Raw genomic sequence first — 23185 nt, forward strand, 5'->3', positions numbered from 1 at the left:
AGATCTGATCTAGGATATCAGAAATGTAGGGCTGGAAGGAACCTCAAGAAGTCATCTAGTCCATTTGCCCACACTGAGAAAGGGCTTAGTATACCTTGACCATCCTTGTTTGTCTAAACTGTTCTTAAAAAACTTCTAGTGCTGGAGATTCCACAACCTCCACTGGTAACCTAGTCCAGTGCTTGATGGTCTTCGTGGTTAGAAAGTTTCCCCCCCACCACAATCCAACCTAAAATTCCCTTGTTGCAAACTAAGCTGATTACTTCTTGTCCAACTATGGAAAACAATTGATCACCATCCTCTTTAAAACATGCTTATCAGATCTCCCCCAGCCTTCTCTTCTGTAAACTAAACATGCCCCCCATGTTTCAGCCTTTCCTCGTAGGTAGGGCCCTTCATTTTCGGTTTTTATTTTATTTAATTTTTCCCAGGAATTTATCAGTTTTCACTACTAAACCAACGAAAACCAGTGAAAATTGGTGGAAAAAAACTATTAATATTTTTTCTGGGTAAACATCGGGTTTTATTTAGGAGGACAGAAGGACGGGGGGGGGGGGAAGTATTCAGTAGATTAATACTTTGATGAATGGGATTCAATGTGGTTTGCTGCAGAGCTAAAAACAGAAATTAATACACAATGCCACCTTTGAGTTTAAGAAAACAATATTTCTCTAATCCCAAAATAAAACTTTTTATTTGAATAAACAGTTGACTGTTGCAGACTTAGAACTGTTAGCCTATAAATATTTACATATAATAATTGGACCACACCATTTGCAGCGCATACACTCAACTGCATCCTTTTCTCCAGTGGGTTTTTTTAAACTTTCGAATATTTCCTTGTGTTCTGAAACACATACTGATACAGGTTTTCGTTTCCTTCCCATCTTTTTGTCAGATCTTTAAACCATTATCTGCTAACACCTTGAAATGGGTACATGGTGGGTGTGAGATTCATCAGTACGTTCATATGCGCACATGCTTCAGAGCTTGTGTAACTGCCTGTTTATTATGTGTCTCTTCTAGACTAATACATAGCCTTACTTCAACAGACAGCTTTGCATATACACACAGACTAATGTATTATCATACATATCACATGCAATGTCTTGTATTTTCCTAATAAAACGAGTACTTTAATATATTAGAATGCTACAAAAGTAGGGTGAAAATTGGAAAAAAAACCACCAAAATAATTTTTATAAAACCCAGGATTTTCAGTAAAAATCAGTTTAAATTGAAAATGAAGGGGCTTACTCAGAGGCTATGTTTTCCAAACCTCATACAGTTTTGTTGCTCTCCTCTGGAATCTCTCCAATTTGTTCACATCTTTCTCAAAGTGCAGTGCTCTAGATTGGAGCTGAGGCCTCACCAGTGCTGACTAAAGTGGAACAATTATAGAATATCAGGGTTGGAAGGGACCTCAGGAGGTCATCTAGTCCAACCCCCTGCTCAAAGCAGGAACAATCCCCAGACAGATTTTTGCCCCAAATGGCCCTCTTGAAGATTGAACTCATAACCCTAAGTTTAGCAGGCCCGTGCTCAAACCTCTCCTGTGTCTTAGATACAACACTCTTAATTCAGCCTAGAATCACAATTGCCTTTTTCACTGCAGCATCACATGGTTGGCATTCAATTTGAGATACAGTATAACCCCCAGATCCTTTTCAGCAGCACTACTGCCTAGCCAGTTATTCCCCATTTTGTATTTGTTATTTTATTTTTTCTCCTTAAGTCTAGTACTTTGCACTCATCTTCATTGCATTTCATCCTGTTGATTTCAGACCAATTTGTCAAGACCTGTCTGAATTCTAATCCTGACCTCCAAAGTGCTAGCATCCCCTCCCAGCATAGCGTCATCCACAAATTTTGTAAGTAGAGCCTCCACTCCATCAGTTATGTTGTGAATGAAAATATCAAGTAGTAACAGACCCAAGACACACCCTTTAAAATACCTCACTAGGTGCATCCTCCCAGTTTAACAATAAACCATTGAGAATTACTCTTGGAGTAGGGCTTTCACCCCTAAGCAATTTAAAAAAGGAATTAGCAAAGATAGCCAATGTTCTCTTAGTAAGTGTCCGAAACTATGATGCACTTAACAACCAAATAGTGTCCAATTATTTTGGGTGGGATTTTCCAAGGAGCCTAAAGGATTTGGGCACCTAACTCCCTTAAGCTCCTTTGAAAGGGATTTGTTCTGGATGGGATTTTAAAGGCATATTGAGAGGAAGAATAGGCAGGAGTTACTTTGTCAAGAATTATTCCAGTTTTGCCAACACACTCTAGGCCAGTCATTCCCTCTCTCATCTCCCCCAGACAGACTAACATACACAAGGGCAGATGGTAATCTGCTGTCCAGTATTGTGATGGAAGGCCAGTTGCTCAGACACCAGTGCCACTTCACCTCTGTGCCCCATAAATAATTGGGTGTTCTCCCCAACAGCATGGTTTCAACTGTTTTTAATATATTAAAAACACACACAAAGAACAAATACCTACTTGGAGGCATGCTGGCCAGCTTGTGAACTTGGACCTGTAAGAAATAAAGTTATTGGTAATCATCTGAAGCGCAAAGATGACACTATTCAAAGGCTACTAGGAAGGGGCAGTTGGAACTAATTATAGTAGGATCAGGGTCTCTACTTTGAAACAAAGAGAGACTTAGGCTTATTTTCTTCAGGGTGCAAACTGATCCCCTGGGGAAATCGGAGCAATCTCTTTTCCCCTAACCACTTAGAGCCCTGCACACCCTATTGTTAAGGCTGTAGAGGGATTTCACCAGGCCAGAGAAGCTGGGAATTCCTAGCATAATCTTGGTTGATTTGCATTGTGATTGATATGGAATTGAGGTTTTGATTCTACAAGGGACAGGGCACCTCCAAACCAGCACCTTCCAGGGCCAGGATCTAAAGCATGGTGATTCCATTGAGAATAAAATGGGAATTTTAACCTCATTGTGCCAGGGGTCTGGTTTAATATGCCTTCCATGTGGGTCACTCCAAAAAAATTGCAAGAGGCGCTTCCCTTGCAGAAACACAGGCTGGGTCTGGGTGCACATGCTGGGAACACACCATATTTCTGGTAATTAAAGGCTTTCAGTGGAAATAAATCCAGTTAGCGCTGCACAGAATCCCATCTAAATGTTCCATATAGGGATCAGACCCTTTGTTTCTGGTCAAAGTTGGCCAACTGGCTCTGCCTACACGAGACACAGCAAACCAAGTTCCCAGAGAAGTGTCACCAATGACACACAGAGTAACTTTTCCATTGACTTTTTCCATTGGGTAAAAATGGGAAGGACAGGCCTCAACACCTCATCCCAACACTAGGGCCTCTAATGATGCTGTGCTCCTCCAGTTACTGCCTTGCAACATCAGAGAGGCAAGCGCAAACGTTCTGTGGGAGATTTATCTTTAACACTCGAGAAGAGATGCTAATGCCAGTGAAGACACCTTCAAAGACACCTAAATGTATAGAATTAGAGGGGTAAGAGCAAAGACCTCCATTCTTCTCATTAATGGAACCTAGAGATGACCAAAGCCCCTGTTCAGTAAAGCACATCGATGGACTATACATGCTTCACGTTAAACATGTACTTAATTGCTTTGCTGAACATGGCCCTAATGACTAGAAAGACATTTTAACCGCCACAAAAGCAGGTGATTGTATAGTCACAGCGGTTAAAGGTCAAGATTTCTTTAGGCTCCTTTGCCCTGTTTTTATCCTAATCCTCTGTTGTTACAGGTTCATATGTGGACAGTTAGTAGCTCGGAGCATCTATTTACAGGGCTGTTTTTGGGTGGCATTTGCAGACAGGGTATGCAAAAGAAATTCAGCCACTGAGAATTTAGCTGGAGAAGGTGTCCCTCCCACAGGGACAGAATAAGTCCCTTTAAAATTAAGGGACAACCCAAGAGTGTAACCATCTGCTTATGTTAAAAAAAATACAGTAAGGGAACACATCCATCTACAGTGCATAGGCAGATCAGGACAATACTTCTCACTTGTACAGTCTGCTACAGGTAAAATTGGAGCAGTTTGCTACTTCCTTATGCCCCGACCTGTGACCAGATGCCCCTCTCCAGATCATAGTAAGTCTCTGTCATCACAGCACAGGGCCCATATCCAAGCAGTGATAGAAGATTCTGAAGAAAATCAAAAGGTGCTGCTGTGAGCATATATTGCCCAGCTTGGCCCACCCTACCCCATGCTAAATAACTGCTCGGACCCAAAAGGTAACGCTACTTTGTCTGGATCAGAACAAACAAACGTTTGCTGTTTGGTTTTAAAATTCAGTTAGTTTCTTAGCCTGTAGCGAATGCTGACTGAAATGCAGCAGACTATTCCCCTCCACGATCTGCACTGGGGAAAAGGGGCTTCTGAACTGACTGCCAAGCAGTGCCTTGACCTAGAATTCTCACACGTGCTCTGCAGCACTGATCTATCTACTTGCTGTCTAAAGACTACCCATCACCATGGTATCTGGTAGCAGTGAGCAAGAACATGAATGATTGGTTAGACTGATAGAGCTCAGGGGCAGGGTACCTTGTTTCATGGGGCAGAAAGGGGAGAAGATGCCAGAGGTTAAATGCCAGAGGTAGGATTAATGGCACTCCAAGCTACACACATTTACCTACTGTGACACTAAGCACCCCTGTATTCACACGCTGCACACTGTTGTAATAATCTTTGTACAAAATATGCCTTGTGAGGTGTGATGTTATGAGTCTACATTGTTAGAGATCTCAAAGGTAGATGTTTGCCCAGATCTTGTGATGTAAGCAAACAAGTCTTGTCTGTTGCTATAGTTTTAATTCAAAGATCAAAAAAGGAATATTAACATTTATGATGATGCTTGAGTGAAATAGTATTATTGTCTATGTGTCTCTTTGAAGGTTGTGGTAACCTGTATCTGAACTGTTTAATGAATAAATTACTCTGTGCTAATTGCCAGGATGTTTGGGAGAAGGAGTTAAGCCTATTGTTTTCTCAGGCCAAAAGGCTGCTAGAAATGTAGAAGAAGCCTGGGACATGATCCTGCTTCATCTCAGATCTGCTTTGGGTTTCAAGAGGGGGAAACCTTAAGCCACAAGGATTGAGATCCCCGGTCATTGACTGGAGCCACCCCGAATATGGACATTGGACTGTAACCTATGGACTATTTCTAAAAGGACTTTTGGCAACTACAAGCTCACCTCTACTATGCATCTGAACCTCAAGAATTGAATTCAAGTCTATATGTATATTGATCTTTTAACCAACACTCTCTCTCTTTTCTTTTTTAATAAATTTTAACTTAGTTAATAAGAATTGGCTATAGCGTGTATTTTGGGTAAGATCTAAGTTATAATTGAACCTGGGTATGTGGCTAATCCTTTGGGATTGGAAGAACCTTTTCTTTTATATGATGAGAAGATTTTCAGGAATCATCGTCATATATGACAGGTGTGTCTGGATGGAGGCCTATGGCTGGGTACTTTAAGGGAACTGCGTGGTTTGGACTTCTAAGTGACCAGTGAGGTACTATAGAAGCTGTTTTGTACTGGTTGGTAAATCTAAGTATTGGAATAACCACCAGCATTTGGTGTTTGTCTGCCCTGTTTTGTTTGCAGTTCACCCTGATTGACTGACCTCAGCTGGCTCCCACGGGCAGCACCGTCACAAGGTATTATTTGAAATCTAACACACTGATCATTAATATCCTTGTGCAATGTGTGGTTTGTATTAAGAGTGAAATTATGACTCAAGTGTATGTAAACCAGTTATGCCAGGAAGAGTTGGTAAACAGGTCTGCCCTAGACAAAAGGAACGTGTTTTCCCCACCTGGGAATTACTTCTCAAGTACTTTGGAAGTCAATGAGAATGTATTTACATATCACAGAACCAGACTCATCAAGCTAACAAGAGGTGGAGGCAAACCTCACACTAACAGGTGAGGGAGAAGACAGCCTGGTGTCTACACCCAGCAGGAGACAGACACTGGGTCTGGGTTTTACTTTTCAAAGAATACACTGCAAAGCTTCACTGGTCTATAAAGACGGGTTGGAGGGCACTGAACCTCAAGTGATAAGCAACTGAATCAACAATTGTTTACAATATTACTGTGTTATAACATATTGAGCAAGGTCTCTTCTGAAAACTAAGGACACACGGTGATCAATATCATTATGAATTGTATGTATTAATACTACATAGGGAATCATGGATGTTCATGGATATTAGGCTGTACAGTCTGCCCAGACAGGAGGGAATGTCACGGCTATCTATGTGTCTACAAAGAGATTAAGCAAGGTGCGACTAAAAACAATGGAAGCCCTATTTACATAGAAACTAGCATGGGAAGATGACAGGAAGGAAAAATAGCAGGAGGTCATCCTGCCCCTTGAAACAAAAAGACATTGGAACGTTGGAAGATATAAGCAAAGGCTTGAAGCCATCTTTGGCATCCATGGCTAGACAAGCACGAGGGAACAGAGCCCTTGCAAGTTAAGAAAGATGGGTCCTTCAACCAAAGGGGGTTGAAGTCTCTAGAACCGAATGTAGGACAGAAACTTGCTTATGCAAAGATCTTTCACTTAAGACGACAAGGGAAGCCAGAACCTTGTACTTTTGTGGAAGGTCCTGAGGGAAAGTCAGCCATGACTAGGAAAAAGAATGACCAGTGATAGAAACCATCTTGAAGAAAGCCGATATCTTGCTAGATTAAGTTTAGACTTTTAGATGTGTGTTTTCACTTTTGTTTTACTTGTAACCTTTTTTAGCTTTATTCTTTTTACTTGGCATCACTTATGTCCTATTGTTAATAAAAAGATTTTATTCTTACCATAAACCAGCTCTGTGCTGTGTTTGAACAGAAGGGTGTACTTACCCCCAAGTTAAGTTAATAAGTTGTGATGCGTTTGTCTTTAGAGGAAGAAACGAACCATATTATTATCCAGGAGAGGTCTGAACATTGCAGAGCACACGATTTTGGGGAAAATTTGGGATTGGGAGTGTGTTGGGGTCATCTTGCTGGTTGTAACCAAGGATGGTGAAAATCAGAATGGGGCTTTAGACTGGCTGCTGAGGTCAGAGCTGCTGAACCAGGGCCATCTAAGCACAGACACACTCAAGGTGTAATCTACATGCTGGCAGGCTGGTTGAGAGTGGCCCAGGCTGGGAGCTACAGCAGCAAAACATTGTGAGGCACCCAGTGTTACAGGCCAAATGGTGATAACCCCTCACTGGTCTGGATTGCACCCCTGATCCCTGACCAGACCGTCATATACTGCAGTACAGGTGAGAGTTCACGGAGCTCTGTGACAAGGATCGGACAGCTGCAGGCTCGATATTTCTTTTTAGAGAGATTCTACTGTAAAGATCACTCCACCTCCCCATGAGGTGTCTACCACACCCTTCATTTTCTACCGTCCTGCCAATCCTATGACATTTCTGACAGCAGAAGAGCTGTTCTCTTGAGGCATGTCACCGTGTCCAGAGAAAAATCAGAGGATAAGGCCAGGGCTCATAGGCCCTTCTGGCCAGGTTGTGTGTGCACAATTCAACATGTTATACAAGGGACTAGTTTATCCATCAAACATACCCCTGCCTGCTCTGTCCCCTTTCTGCCTATGCCATACATGCTGGCCCCCTTCCATTCTCAGCTCCCTTCCCTCCCTTGCTAACAGGGTACTGGGGCAGCTGGCTGCAACATCATTTTCCATGCAGGTTTGGAACCAGCTGGGAAAACTGGCTGGCTGCCTTCAATTCCTCTGACACAACAGCCCCTGGGTGGGGTCAGGAGCAGAACTGGCAATGGAATCCCAACATGATGCATGACATTCCGAGCAGGCCTGAGGACAGACGTGAGGGGATGGCCACATTCACAAGCATCACAGGAGACGCCCAACACTTGATCAACTGAAGTAAATCATTAGAGGGTGGGATCAGAATCTGGCCCACAGCCATTCCAGACCCATCCGTCTCATCGAGAGGCAGCATGGCATGCCCAGAGCCTGTCACTAATGATAGCATGTGTCAACTGCAAGGAGAATCAGACCTCGTTAATATCGTCCGGCCTCCTGAAATTGCAGTTTGGGACCCTCCGCCCATTTAAATGCTAAAATAGGGGCATAGCTGGTCATGACTGAATACTACCCAAAAGTCATGATTGCCTCCCACACAATTTAAATTTTAAAAGGTTTAAGAGGGAACTCTAAAAAAACTTTTCCATTTAGAGTTTTTTCAGCCTCATCCATGCTATGGTTGAAAGTAGGCTTAGATGGGGCCTTACAGAAGATAAAATAGGAACTTTCAGTGGTTCTTTTGGTCTGTCTGTCAATTTTTTTGGTGGCTTAGAACCTTTAAGAAATTGTGTGTGTCAGTTTTCCAAGAGGACTCTGCATGGCCCTAACTCAATGTGGAGAGCTTTTGGAAATCTCACCATATATCTTTTTCTATCTATCTGTCCTCCCCTATCCCTTACTCTCCTTTTCTTCCACTTACCTCTCATCTATCCTTCGCCTCTTCCTCTCCACTTACTGCTCTTTTCAATATGCTTGTAATAAGCATTAACATGTTTATTAACTCATGTCTCCAAAATGGACAAGACACAGGGAGTGGAAGAGGAAGTAAAAGTCTCCCCCTGCCCCCCACCCTCTCCCTCAATTGCTGCCAGTGATTATCCAACTTCTGTGGTCTCCTTAAGGAACACAAAATGGCATTAGACTGGCCACTCTGTGCTTCAGAGAGCACCCAGTAGCAGAGTGCAGTGCTCTGTCTCAGATGCATTGCACATCCCATTGTATTCAATGGAACACTGCAACCCAGCAGCTCGGTACAGAACAATCATTTCCTGACATCACTCCCAGCAGTTATGAATTCCTGACATGAGTTTCACCCCTGCCAACAGGCTAGGCCACAAGAGTCTGGTGCCAAGAGGTTATGCAATGCACCCTTGCATTAGCCTCTGGGAAGCCTCCTGGACCCAGAGAGTAGCTGGATCTTTACAGTAACATACAGCTAGCTACTTTGCAAGCCCACACAAGGAACCCTTAATCACAGCTGCAAATCATCCACTGTAGACTGAGGTGAAGGCTTTCAAGCGTGGCTAATGATTCTGGGTGCCTTTTTCTTTTTGAGTACCCACACAGACCCAATTTTCAGAAAGTGCCCTCAGTCTAAAGGTCAATTCCCCTTTATGATGTGCCAAGGTAGGTACCGCAAAATGGTGGCACACGAAGTCACTAGTCATTTTGGAAAGCCTGGGCGTTACAGAGCCACAACAAGGGGGGAGGGATAGCTCAGTGATTTGAGCATTGGCCTGCTAAACCCAGGGTTGTGAGTTCAATCCTTGAGGAGGCCACTTAGGGATCTGGGGCAAAAATTGGTCCTGCTAGTGAAGGCAGGGGGCTGGACTCAATGGCCTTTCAAGGTCCCTTCCAGTTCTAGGAGATTGGTATATCTCCAATTATTACCTTTATTACCTAACAACATTTAGACCAGCTTCTATAAAGAACCTTGCATCTCTCCCAGAAAGCTGCATTTCCTTATTTCTTCACCCACAGTTCCAACTTATCTGTGCATCAACAGAAACTGGTCTCCATTCTAATCCACCTGCACCGGATGTGTTGGCCAAGTGGGAGATTTTGCAATTCAGGAACTGTGAGACTGTAACATAATGCATTCCCCCGGAAATGCTCAAACACCAGCCGGTGACCCAACACCACTGGATGAGTCAGATGGAGGGGGAGGCAGGCTGCTTGGAAAGGAGGGTACGTCAATTGACATTGGTCGGCTAGTTAACAGTGATGGGAAAGGGAATGAAGGAGAGAGACAGGATCAATGTTCTTTTGAGCACATTAGACTTTCAGCTACACAATAAAATGCCCATTACTGGACATGTACAGCTGACCCTTCTCTTGGAGAGCTACTAATATATGGAAAATGTCCCATTGGCAGAACAGTCTAAGGGGTGGGAAAGGGCTTACTGGAGATTTAGCACCACTTACCAAGATAGTGCTTGACACAGTCATGCCAGTGGAGATTCAGAAGGTCTGGGTAGATGTCAGGCAGCTGTTTCAGGGCGAGCAGCTTCAGCATCCTGGAAGTACAGCACTTAAGCTCTAAGTCCCTCAAAAGCTTCTCCTCAGACAGGGTGGTGGGGCGCAGCTCCACCTTGTGCTCCTGCAGCACGTGGTCCACAGATGCTCCAGAAAGCTTGGGGAACAGTTTCTCCTTCACCACATGAATGGGAATGAAGATGGCACCTGCTCGAACCACATGTGGGAAGGGGCACTTGCGAGTGAACATGAAGGTCTCCAGCTGAGACAGCAGCTTGCTGAGGAGTATGCTGATATCCTGGAAACCCAGCCAGATCTCCTTGCCTTTGGAGGCTTTCTGAGCTTCCAGGATCCGGGAACCATTCTTGGGTTTGAGAGGAGATTTTGAGCTCTCTTTCTGCTCCCCATCCAGCTCCACCCTCCTCAGCCACTGCTTGAGGAGCTCCGGAGATGTTCCGGACACAAAATATGAAATCCTGTTGCAGAGAGATATGTGCAATGCAGTGAAATATTGGCTGGATGAAGTCTGCTGGGCAGGGGGTTCACAGTTGCTGGGCAGCGAGACATTGGCCTCACCCAGTGCCGGGGAGGCTTCTGGGGCACTGGGGGACAGAGACTTTGAAATGTCGGGAAGTTTCAGATAAAGGCACGTCATCTGCAAGGGTTGGATGTTGGCCTGGATGGGTGCTGGGGGGCCCTGCGTCGCTGCTGGGGGGCTGTTGGCCTGGATGGGTGCTGGAGGGCCCTGCGTCGCTGCTGGGGGGCTGTTGGCCTGGGAGGTCTCCAGGGGGCCCTGCGTCACTGCCAGGGGGCTGTTGGCCTGGACAGGTGCTGGAGGGCCCTGCATCGCTGCCTGGAGGCTGTTGGCCTGGACGGGTGCTGGGCAACTGTTGGCCTGGGTGGCTGCAAGGGGATCCTGTGTCACTGTCGGGGGGCTGTTAGCCTGGGCGGCTGCCTGAGGACCCTGCGCGGGTGCCAGGGGACTATTGGCCTGGGAAGCTGCCAGGGGACTATTGGCCTGTACTGGGGGCACTGCTCGCGTCGGGAGAGATTTAGAGATTTTGTATTTTTTGAACATGAAGGCTGTCGAGCTCTGGAAGTTGCTCTTGTCCCCGGAGCTATTTTCCACTGACAAAGGCAAGGCCTGGGTCTTGGAACTCTCGAACACCCTCTGCTTTTTGAGTGGTCCCTCTTTCACCTCCTCCTCCTCACCACGTTCTCCTTTAGGAGTCACCTCGGTCTGTCCAGCTGGGCTCAGAGGATCATTGGCCTTCACTAGCTCTTTTTTCAAGCTGAGGTCTAGCACTACATCTTCTTGAGCAAGTTCCCTGCTCCCAGTGGCAGCTGGAGCACTGATGCTGCCGCTCTGTGGCTCACTTCTTGCTGGCAGGCTGCGTGGCAGAATCTTTGGCTTGTAGATCTCACAAGTCCTGCTGTTACAGCTTCCATCCTGCTGTATCGCATTGAGGTTTTCACCCATCCCAATCTCTGCTTTTAGGGCCTGGGTTGCTTCTTTCCCAAGAGGCTTTTCTGATGAATCCTTGGCAGAAGGTGGCTCTGAGACAGCCTTACAGTCTCCACTTGCCAGGCTGTTTCGGAAGGGGGACTCTTCCTCTTGGTGATCTTTTGATAAGGGAATCTCTGCCGACCCTTTGGACCCTTCTATGTAGTCCCGGTAAGGTGCCAGGCTAAAGACATTGTTGATAACTGGCATAGGTGGGGAGGAGGGAGGAGAACCTGCATCTCTCAGGCTTTTCAGTCCCTCCTCAGTGGAAATTATCTGGGGTGAGGAAACAAGCCTGCCTTTGACCTTGGGGGCTTCTCCTTTTTTGTGGTGGTGGTACGGATCTGGACTATCAGTAATGACAATGGGAGCTCCTAACTGAGCTTCATGAATCCCTGTGTTTCTGTGCATAGGCTCTTTCATGGATAAGCTGGACCTTCTCTCCGAGTGGGATTGTTCCTTTCCATGCAGGTTGGGTTGTTCTGTCTGACACAGGCCCGATCCACAGCCTGGCTCTCCTTTAGGTAGTGCTTCAGTGAGCCTTTTGGAGCTGTTGGGTAGCCTATCTAGAGCACCAATCAGTTGGAAAGCACCGTGCTGGTTAGCAACCTCTTTGCTTCTGGGATTCTCCCTCACCGACTGAGTCCCATGAGAAGCAGCAACTCTGCTGTCAACGTGCCCATCATGACCCGCATCCGTATTGGCTAAGGAGGCATTGTACAAAGCCATGTCAGAAGGTGCAAAAACAAAACTGGGGTTCTGCTGCAGATAGTCCACTTTGCAGCTGGAATTCTGCTGGAGCTCCAGTTCGCTAGAAGAAACTCCAGGCTTCAAAGCTGGAGAGGCCACTGGAATTAGACCAGCTGGGCTATACACATAGCCCTCCAGAGGGCTGGCATAATAGCCTCTTGGGGAATGATGTCTCAGGTAAGTGCTAGAAAAGGGCCGAGGTTCCCCACTTCCTGGAAAGTTGGTTCCTTTGTAGCCACCTGCAGTTGGCAAGGTTGACAGAGTGCCATTCTGTTCCTCAGCATGAGGGGCCTCCTGATAAAGAAACGTTTGCTTGTGTGAGGTCAGTGGGTAGTGAGACACTGAGTAGCAAGCTGGAGATCTATCCCGATAGGCTGCTGTTTGGGAATGGGCCAGTGGGCTGGCAGCGGCAGGCTGTAGCTTGGACCATGTATGCTGGGATAAGCTGCTGCCATGTACATCTTTGGCCCTTTTCTGGTTGTTGTACATGGCTGGGTAGTTTGCTTCAAGAAAGGAGGTGTTTTGATGTACTCTGTATTTCTCAAATGCTGCATGGTAAGGTGGAAAGCCTACAGAGGCTGCTACCATCTCTTTAGTGGGAACCCCTGTGCCTTGGTGTAACTGCAGGAAGCTGGGATCAGGATGATGGGCTCTCTTGGGTAAAGCAGTTCCACAAGACTGGTCTTTTGCATGGATATAGTGCCCTGAGGGTACTGGGGCTGGTACAGTCCATTCCACTTCCGACGGCCTCTTCTGCATACTCTCCATCTGAGTTTGTAAGGACATAGAAGCCCTGGGGTCCACATAGCAAACAGGGCTTCTATAAACTGGCTTGGGCACTGCCAAGGTGGAATACCCTGTAGTTGCCTGAGCAACTGTTTTGTTTAGGAGCCCAGGTTTTTGCACTGGGAAAGCATGGCCCTGAGCCTGCTGCATATGATTTGCCCACTTCTCCTGAACAACCAGATGGTCTCGGACCATGCTGTCCTTCCCTTTGTCAGCACCAGAGCGCCGGAGTCTTACCGCCAGACTCTCAGCTTCTCGTCCGTACAGCAGGCAGTTCATCAGCGCACCATCTGTCCTCATGTGCTGGCTGGCAGCATTACCTGGATATTGCATGTAAGATGCGGCTGGACTCCAGTGGGTCAGAGACTCGATCCCATCGGGGTTTTGCAGCGGATAAGCAAAGTAGGTTCCCTTGTAGCTGAAATGGTTTTCAGAGCCATGACTAGGCAAGGGGCTTGATTTACACAAGCCTGTGGGGAGGACACAATTTGGCTCTGTCTCCAGCCGAGGTAACTTGTTGTAGGCCACAGGGTCCAGGTCCTCTAAGTGTCGTTTCCCAGCCATTATAAGTCACTCTCCACCTCGTGTCCTGGCTGCACAATAGGGGATTCACTCTGACTTGCCTGAAAGAGAAGAAAAAGGAAAACAGTGATTTAAGCAAAAGGGCCAAAACCAAGTCACACAGAAACTTGCCACGCAAAATGTCCTGCCATGTGATTTTTCACTGGTAACAACTGGGGAGAACCAGGGGTGTAAAATGAAGACAGCAGGTTAGTTTCATAACACACACACACAATGCATCTGCCAACACCATGGCATGATACCACGGAAAGATGCATTGAAGGGGTCTTCCCAAATGGAGACGTTCGAGCATGAAATTCGGGGCAGTGAGACTTATGCTGCTTGTGGCATTATTTTGGTGATAATTAAACTGAACTCCTTTGTGTGTATAACTATCGGTACTGCGAGAGCAATGCAGCATAATCCCAGGATTTCAAATTCAATGGATGTTGCTTTTGATTGGTCAGTTTTTGCTCATTGGCTGGAGGAATTGCTATACCTCATTCTACATTTTTTTGGTAGGCAATAGCTTTGTTATTAAAGTCACATACAATGTTCAAAATTTTTATGGCAGTCCAGTGCAAATGATACACAATAAATCAAAAGTCTTCACAAGTAGGTTTGAGCATTGGCCTGCTAAACCCAGGGTTGTGAGTTCAATCCCTGAGGGGGCCATTTAGGGAACCGGGGTTTAAAAAAAAAAAAAAAGTCTGGGGATTGGTCCTGCTTTGAGCAGGGGGTTGGACTAGATGACCTCCTGAGGTCCCTTCCAACCCTGATATACTATGATTCTAAGTAGTAATCTTATCGAATCTTTATCTGGAAAGATGATTTTGCTGTCAGTATGGAAGCCACAGATCCTGTAATATAGGCCTTGGTTGAATGCCAATCAAAATTTTCATGCCTACACCGTATTGCCAATCTCAATCATTCAAAAATCATGGTCCAGACAGGCCCCACAAAATACTGAGATTTGTAGAAAATACATTTTAAGTTTGTCTTCTACTTCGCAAACCTTTAAGGGTCACTTTTTTCATGCTTTTCTCTGCAGCCATGAGGACTATAGACTGTTTAAATGAAAGCTGAGATTTTCATGTAATCCCATGATTCCAAAAACTGGGGTTTTATGAGCAAACACCAAATATGTAAAACCTTGGATAAACTTGTGAGGCTTGGCAGTGTTAGGGGTTTTAATATCCACTATAGTTCTTTTATATGTTAACTACAATCCTTTTTATGTTGTGCATTTGTATAATTTAGTCTCTGTACCTATTCAACTGAAGAGTTCTCTGTACTTAACTTGAACCTCATTGACAAAATGAAGGAAAGGCATGTACTCATAAGGAAATGTGTATGGATCTTTTAACTCCCTTGGGCTAGTCTAGATGTCCAGGAAGGGACTCCTGGCACTAACTAAGGATGCCTCATATTACAGAAGTGTGCTATAATGAACATAAATTTAAGCATCTATCATCAATTACCCTGCTAAGGCCCTACTTGAATTGTGGGATGATTGTCAAATAATTGCAGCTGAGTTGCAGACCAGACATGGGGGGGGGGGGGGGGGGGGGGCTAAAAAAAACAGAAAATTAATAATGGACCTTTATTAATTGCAGTGATTTGGAAAAGCCACAATATCGCAAATTAAGTAGGGCCTTACTTATAATACAATTCAGTTCTGTGATTGATAAGATGTATTTGTTATTGCAGATGTTTTCTGTGATTTATGAAAACATGACCCATTGAAAGATGTTTTTAACTCATTAAAAATTGCTTGTTACCACCGCTGTTAATAATAAAAACTGGATTAGAAATTCCTTTTGCTTATCAATCATATAAACTGAGATACCATAAAAAATATATAATTATTTAACTGATATAAATTGTCAGTCAGGAAATTTAGGTTTGAAATTAGACGAAGTTTTCTAACCATCAGAGGAGTGCAATTCTGGAACAGCCTACCAAGGGAAACAGTGGGGGCGAAGGACCTCCATGACTTTAAGATTAAGCTAGATAAGTTTATGGAGGGGATGGTATGATAGGATAACGGGTTTAGTCAATAGGTCAATAACATGCCACAATGGTAATTAGTACAAAGGGTCAATGTTGGGATATTGTTAGCCTTTTTCCAGAGGGTCTGGCTTGAGAGTCTTGCCCGCATGCTCGGGGTTCAGCTGATTGCCATATTTGGGGTCGGGAAGGAATTTTCCTCCAGAGTAGATTGGCTGTGGCCCTGGAGGTTTTTCGCCTTCCTCCGCAGCATGGGGCAGGGGTCGCTTGCTGGTGGATTATCTGCTACTAGAAGTCTTTAAATCATGATTTCGAGCATTCAACAGCAGAGTCAAGGGAGAGAATTATTTCAGGAGTGGGTGGATCGGCTTATGTGGCCTGCATCTTGCAGGAGGTCAGACTAGATGATCATAATGGTCCCTTCTGATCTTGAATTCTATGAAAAACATCCATCAAGTACTGAGGTAAATTGAGATACTGAAGAGAGAAGAAACACTAGGATACATTATGGGAAAGTAGCTTTTCCCTCCTCAAAGGAATTTTCTTTGTCCTAAACCAATATATAAAAGAATGAATTTGGGAATGTTAGATGGAAGCAAAGTGAGCTACAAACTTCTCCGCTTTCACATTGGTAATGTATGTTTTTCCGTCTGTAGTCTGCATAGTGCGTATTCAGTACCGATCAATTGTATTAAATAAAACTTGACCTGAGTTAAGGTATTTGCTATCACTCCTTATTAAATCCAAACACGCAATAGCAACGTGCGATGGTTCAGCCATGATTCAATCTAACGTTTGGAGAGGGGGGGCGGGGGGAGTGTAAACAGTTGAGCCATTTTTTTTAAATGATTTAAAATGGTTTTCTCAAAAGTATTTCTAGGCCAATCTTTCTTAATCATCCAAACATTTTGGGGAATTTATATTATGCAACTGTATTGTGTTTGTACATTTGCATATATTACGCTTGGAATTCAATTAAGTGTAGCACAGGTAATTGGGTTAATTAACCTTAAAGTTTACCATACTCATTTTAAACCAAATGTTATAAATCAGATATTCTTTAATATGACCAGTCTCGATTTCTTATTTTGAGCTAGTGCCTGAGATGCTGACAATGTTATTGTGCTATCACGGTTTACTGGCTGAGAGCAAACCGAGACCCTACACTCAGTTAAGGCTTTGTCTATAGTAGACAATTTTGTCGGCAAAAGGCAGCTTTTGTCAACAAAACAGCGAAGGTGTGCACGCTACAATGCTCCTCCTGCCAACAAAAATGCCCGTTTTGCCACCAAAATAAAACCACCTCAACAAGAGGCATAGAGCTTTTTGCAGCAAAATTAGATCAACAAAGCGTCAGTGTAGACCAGTGGCTCACAAATTTTTGCACTGGTGACCCCTTTCACAGAGCAAGCCTCTGAGTCGACCCCCCATATACATTAAAAACACTTTTTTATATATTTAACACCATTATAAATGCTGGAGGCAAAGCGGGGTTTGGGATGGAGGTTGACAGCTCGCGACCCCCCATGTAATCACCTCTTGACCCCCTGAGGGGTCCCAACCCACAGTTTGAGAACCCGTGGTGTAGATGCTGCGTTCTTTATGTCACCATAACTGGCCTCCAGGAGGTATCCCACAATGCCCATCGTGACTGCTCTGCTCACCGTTTTGAACTCCATTGCCTTGAATCCATCTACACATGCATGTGCTCCTCCCCTTTCAAAGCCCCAGGAAGTTTTGAAACTGCTCCACATGGAGAGCTTACATAGCTGCTGCCCAGCTAGGCATGCCAGCAGCAAACACACTCCTGCCTGGACTACAGGGGAGGAGACAGATCTCCCACAGCCTCCTCTCCCCATAGACCCGGGAGAGCTCAGAGGGAATCAAATTAACACAGAATCCTGCTCCCTCTGGCCCTAGGACCACAGCGGCAGACAGGCAGGGCAGGCTGCTGCTGGGAAGGGTGGGAAGAGACTCCTGCTGTGCAGAGTCAGGGAGTGAGGCAGAGGCTGATGTTGGGGTGTCCTCCTCCACCCACCCGTGTACCAGTCTCAGCTGAGATGGGAGGCTGGAGGACACCAGCTGTCTGTGCACCAGCTTCTGCCTCAGACTGGTTGCTTCTGGTGACTGTCTGAACTTAAAGAGACAGCATCCTGACACACACACACTCTCCCCCCCCACACCCCAACACACACTGTCTGTCACTCACTCTGCCCCCCTCCTCCCCCCTCCATGTATCTGTGGACTTCTTGTGTTAGTATTCAGCAATGTCAGTTAATGCCTTTCATATGGCTCAATGTATTCATTTGTTACAATGGGTTATCATTCCAGCAGAGGGAGCTATAGGACCATCATAGCAATGGCTGCAGGACATCTGGAAATGCCACTTAATGTCAAGACCATACTGATGAATTTCTTTCCATTTATTATCTGGGGCTGAGTTTTTTTCTTGGCAAGATCTAGTGCTCACAGAACGTGATTGGGAGGGAAACATGGAGGAAATAGAAAGTGGGGATGAAATAAAGGTCTTGTCTACACAGGAGAAATTGACCAGCATAGCTATTCTGGCATAATTCCCCCCTCTAGACATGATATTCCAGAATAAAAGTGATTTTATTCCAAATAGTCCGCTTTATGAGTGGAGCACTTATTCCAAAATAAACTCACTTTTACTTCAGACTAGAGTATCCATACAGGGAGCTATCGCACATGATCACTATTCCTCCCCCTCCCCTCAATACACACACCCATCCTGGAGCACGACACAGATCCACAGGATTTAAAAGCTAAAAGAGTTGGGGGGGGGGGGGGAGAGAAGAGATGGAAGAGGAAGAAAGAGGGTGAGAAAACCTCTCTCATATAGCAAAGGCAGCAGGAACTGCCACAGCATGAGCTTTACGGTTCGGTTTCTTCCTTTCTCTAGGAAAGTGTGTGCAGCACCCGCTTCCTCAGGAGACTAATAGGCGATTGTTAGTCTGAGCCAGACCCTCACGTCTGTATCAGATTACGAACTCCTTTTGTGTGCTCTATGCCCCAGGCAGCCAATTGTACTGAGTTCCAGAATGCCGCACTGCCCAGGAAAGGTGCTTGACACCTCATGAAGGGCTATCACTGAGAAGCCATTGCAGAGCGATTTGGAGCCACTGACTTTGATTGGCTGGCCCACCGCCAAGGGAACAATGGATTTTCTGCACAGGGGCCCACAGGTGGAGAGAGAGTGGAGAAAAAGGCAGCTAGAGTTTTCCATCTGAGCATGTGGCAAAGGGACAGACTTTATTTGGGAGCAAGTCTCTGCTCTGAGCACAGGGAGCCACATGGGAGCAGGACAGGCAGGAGAGACTCTCTAGGGTTGCCAGGTATCTGGTTTTCGACTGGAAAGTCTGGTCCAAAAGGGGACCTGTCAGATGTACTGACTGGACACCAAGAGTCCGGTTACTACAGGTGGGGGGAGGCACCAGCTCATCAACCCGTACCAGCCCCTACTCAGCCAGAGCTCCTACCTGCATCTCATGGGCAGGCAGACAGCAAGCTCCACATCAGGCTGCAGCTCCTGTCCCCGCCCTGGAGCAGAGGAAGCCCAGCTGGGAGGATGAGGGAGAGTAATGAGCCTTGAGCGAGGGGGAAAGAGGTGAAGCAGGGGTGAGACCTGTTTTCAGCAAGTAGAAAGTTGGCAACCCTAGACTCTGCCCAGCCTGAGACACTGACAAACCTGAGAGTCACAGAAGGGGAGAGATCAGACATGGGGAGGGGGCAGCTCAGGAGCTTTGTTCTTTTCAGAGATCTGTAGCTTTTGACTGCTTTTACAGGCAAGAAGATTGTGGCTAAGACATTCCATTGCTACACCTACGTTCCCTGCCACGTTATCTCTGAAGGGTCGGACGAGAAGCCCAGAGAGCCCACAGCCCAGCTGAAGCTCTGTGAGACACTCAGGAGGTCTCAGACACTGGTTTTGGAGTCGCCCACCCTACCTCCTGAGGCGGAAGACAGGGGGGCTGAACCCAGGAGTGCCCATTATAGGCCCAGAGCTACAAACAAACAGTGACAGGACTCTGCTCAGACCCACCTGGCTTAGAAGCACTTGAGATCCAGCGATTGGGCCCACTCACAACTGACTGGTGACCATCTAGGGAAGTACCAGACCAGCCTGCCACACCCAGATTACAGTCACCTCAGTCCTCCCAGAGAGGCCAGGCTGGCATTTACATGGCACTGCAGCAAGAAGACTCATGCACCTGCCCTTATGTAGTTCCCGAGTATAGTAACATGGAGTGACTCTGACAGCAGAGTCACGTGGGCGTCTCCTCACCCTTCCTGTTTCTGACAGGTTTGTTTACCTCACCTTTCCCCTCTGTTACAGAGCTGCTCTCACAGGAAGCCGGTACTTGGGGATTGGGTGAGAATGTGATCAGGAGGCTCCTTGGCAATTTACCTTTAACCTCCTTTAATAAAAAAAACAAAACAAAAAACCCACCACCTTAATGATGCTGGCTGTTTACAGTGCTAAAGTCCTCAACAAAAGAATACCGGAGTGCCAGATGACCTGTGATACCTTCCACACCCCCACTCCCGGAAGTCTTCTACTGCCCCTGAGAGAGGAGAGCTGATAAAGTCAGATGTCAGTTAGATAACATGTTGCCGCTGCAAGGTCTTTACAAACACCAATTCAGCTTCACAACACCCTTGTTATCAGACCTTGTGCGCAGATGGAGAAACTGAGTCATTGAGAAATAGGAAGTGAGTGGCCTAAAGTCACAATGCAGTTACTAGGCAGAGCTGGGATTAGAACCGAGTGATGCCCCCTAACCACTAGACATCACTGCTTCATGGATTAGCAAGATGAACAATAAGCAGGTCTGACAGGAGACAGCAGCTTTTCTGACTTTGCGAGTATCGGATAACCACACTTGGGCAACAAGATGGTAAGAGACTCAAATTTCAAAATGCAGACCCCCTCCCAATCTGAATGTACTCAGTTGGAGTGTCCAAGTTCTGGAAGAGGAGTTTATGTTGAAATCTATCTATAGTGACCACTCAGGAGCAAATTCTGTAGCTGAGGTTGTAGAGAGATTCCATTTATCTTTCCTTCCCGTTTTCACATGGTCATGATGCATCGTCTGGAAAATTGAGGTGAAGAACAGAGAGTGCGGATCCTAAGATTTTGAGGTGTTCCTGTGGGTTTTTCCTACAACTCTGATTTCTGGAAATTCCAAACTTTTTAAATTAAAATTATGCAACCAAGCAGTAAACACAATTCAACTGTGTAGCGAGTGCAAGACCATCACGCCATCTCCAAACCATACAGAAGCCAATTTCTTGGCACAATTAGATCCTGACAACACTTTTGTAATTTTAGCAGGCAGGGCCCAACTCACATATGTAATCCTCACAATGAAGACAGACTGGCTGCTGCGATTAACCCAGCCTTGCAGAAAACTATAACAGAAGGGAAAACATACCCTTTTCCACCTCCCGTTCTCCTTGATGGACGTATTAATGTCAAAACCTAAGCTATTCTAATGCTAAATACTATTTTTGAAGTGATCAGACTAAGCACAACAAATTTCTTTAACCAAAAAAACCAAACCCCAACCCCACAATAAATTAAGTGCAAAATACAACATTACTGCAACAGCAGCAAAGAATCCTGTGGCACCTTATAGACTAACAGAAGTTTTGCAGCATGAGCTTTCGTGGGTGAATACCCACTTCTTCGGATGCAAGCAGTGGAAATTTCCAGGGACAGGTGTGTATATATAAGCAAGCAAGAAGCAAGCTAGAGATAACGAGGTTAGATCAATCAGGGAGGATGGGGCCCTGTTCCAGCAGCTGAGGTGTGAAAGCCAAGGGAGGAGAAACTGATTCTGTAATTGGCAAGCCATTCACAGTCTTTGTTTAGTCCTAAACTGATGGTGTTAAATTTGCAGATGAACTGGAGCTCAGCAGTTTCTCTTTGAAGTCTGGTCCTAAAGTTTTTTTGTTGTAGGATGGCCACCTTAACATCTGCTATTGTGTGGCAAGGGAGGTTGAAGTGTTCTTACTGCAACAGTAAGTTTATTAATTTAAATGCACAAAGGACTGTTTCCTCTCCCCAATTCCTAATGAGTTTGTGTTTCAGCATACAGGGTTTTTTTGGTAGACTGAATTATCACATATCAGAGGGGTAGCTGTGTTAGTCTGGATTATCACAGTATTTCCATTTGATTACATTTACTTAAAGGCTGCTGCAAACTTGGTAGCTGTTAACAGGCACTGAACTACCAGTGTCTAACTCATTATGAGGAGACACTTTGAAACAATATTCTTGAAGCTTGAACTGAGAGATGTTTCTCCCTCCCCACCCTCCCGAGGAGGGTTAAGAGGACTAGAGGGAAAAGGCTAGGTTTTCTAGTCCCATCATTCCTGCCATCCCATGCCACTCAGTGTATTGACACTCTGGGCCAGATTCATTAAAAGCATTGTGGGTAAATATTTTTCATTTAAGAACAAATCCCATATAAACAGCCCATTTGATATTTAATCTTTGCTTGAACTTTGTAATCTATTGCTAAGGCTATTTGTCAATTTCCATTATTAATAAAGCACTCCAGGATGAAAAAAATGAGTAAGTGTTGCTAAAAGCACTTTGTGTGCACAATAAGTAATATATGAACACACTGCTATTCGAGGTGGGGGACGGGGGAGAAACCCTTTTTCTTTTCCTTGTATATAGTTCAGCTGCCTCCACTGCGACTATAGCGTTAGGCCCAGATCCTGCCTTACACATACAAGTAGTGGATGGAACTACTTAAATGAGAAAGGTTTATAAACTTGTGGTCTTAAGAGTTACAAGACTGATAAGCACCTGGCACAGATAAAGCTACAAAAACAAAAGCTATTGTCTCATTGTACCATCCTTTGCGTGTAGGAAGCGGAGGCAAGGGAAATGCCTGAATGAATTTCAAACACGTGCAGAGTCCTTTGTGAGCGATTTTGAAACCTCTCACAAATAATGACTGGGGGAAAAAGGTGGGTGGATTAAATAGATTTATTCTTGTTTTCAGATGGGTTTTTCCCAGAAGCTGTGGGGGGAGGGGGAAATGAGATGAAAATAAATGCTCTCTTTTTTAAAGTGGGGAAATGTGAACAAAATCATATTTATTACAAGAACTGATTGGTCACAATCTGCTTTATCTGGCACATTTGAGATTTTTAAAGGGCACGGGTGAGGTTCCCACCCCACCGCCTTCTCCCAAAATGAGAGGAATTCAATGAAACCATCCAGCACATGTCTATCAGGGCTTCCATCCCCAGCCACAGAGCCTGCTCAGGAGGTTTCATAAATTTGTTTTTGTTTTGACAGCTCAGAACAAGTACAACTGTGTCTATCATTTCAGCCCTCAGGGGCCAAGCCGTCACATGGCCGCCACACCACACAGTACAGCTGCCCTGCCTTTCCTCCACGTGATTAGATGCCCAACAACTCAGGAACAATATAGCAACAAGGAGAAGTGTAAGTCTCTCAGTTCAGCCACTCTCCTCCTACCCCCATGTG

General features: G+C 45.3%; 1 protein-coding gene across 5 annotated transcripts in view; it reads right to left on the reverse strand.

Moving 5' to 3' along the window:
* Nucleotides 1–23185, reverse strand: part of C10H15orf39 (chromosome 10 C15orf39 homolog) — a 35232-nt gene that overhangs the window by 4571 nt on the left and 7476 nt on the right. For 2 of the 5 annotated variants that reach the window (XM_039492061.1, XM_039492060.1), the window contains exon 2: nt 9993–13706. In XM_039492061.1, the coding sequence (XP_039347995.1) occupies nt 9993–13647 (3655 nt within the window). In that variant the 5' untranslated portion in view covers nt 13648–13706. Of the gene's footprint in view, nt 1–277; nt 1382–2502; nt 2537–3889; nt 4149–9992; nt 13707–23185 lie in introns of those variants that run through there. The other 3 variants (XM_039492064.1, XM_039492065.1, XM_039492062.1) reach the window with 3 other exon arrangements.

Source organism: Mauremys reevesii, linkage group 10, assembly GCF_016161935.1.
Source record: "Mauremys reevesii isolate NIE-2019 linkage group 10, ASM1616193v1, whole genome shotgun sequence".
NCBI classification, from domain to species: domain Eukaryota; kingdom Metazoa; phylum Chordata; order Testudines; family Geoemydidae; genus Mauremys; species Mauremys reevesii.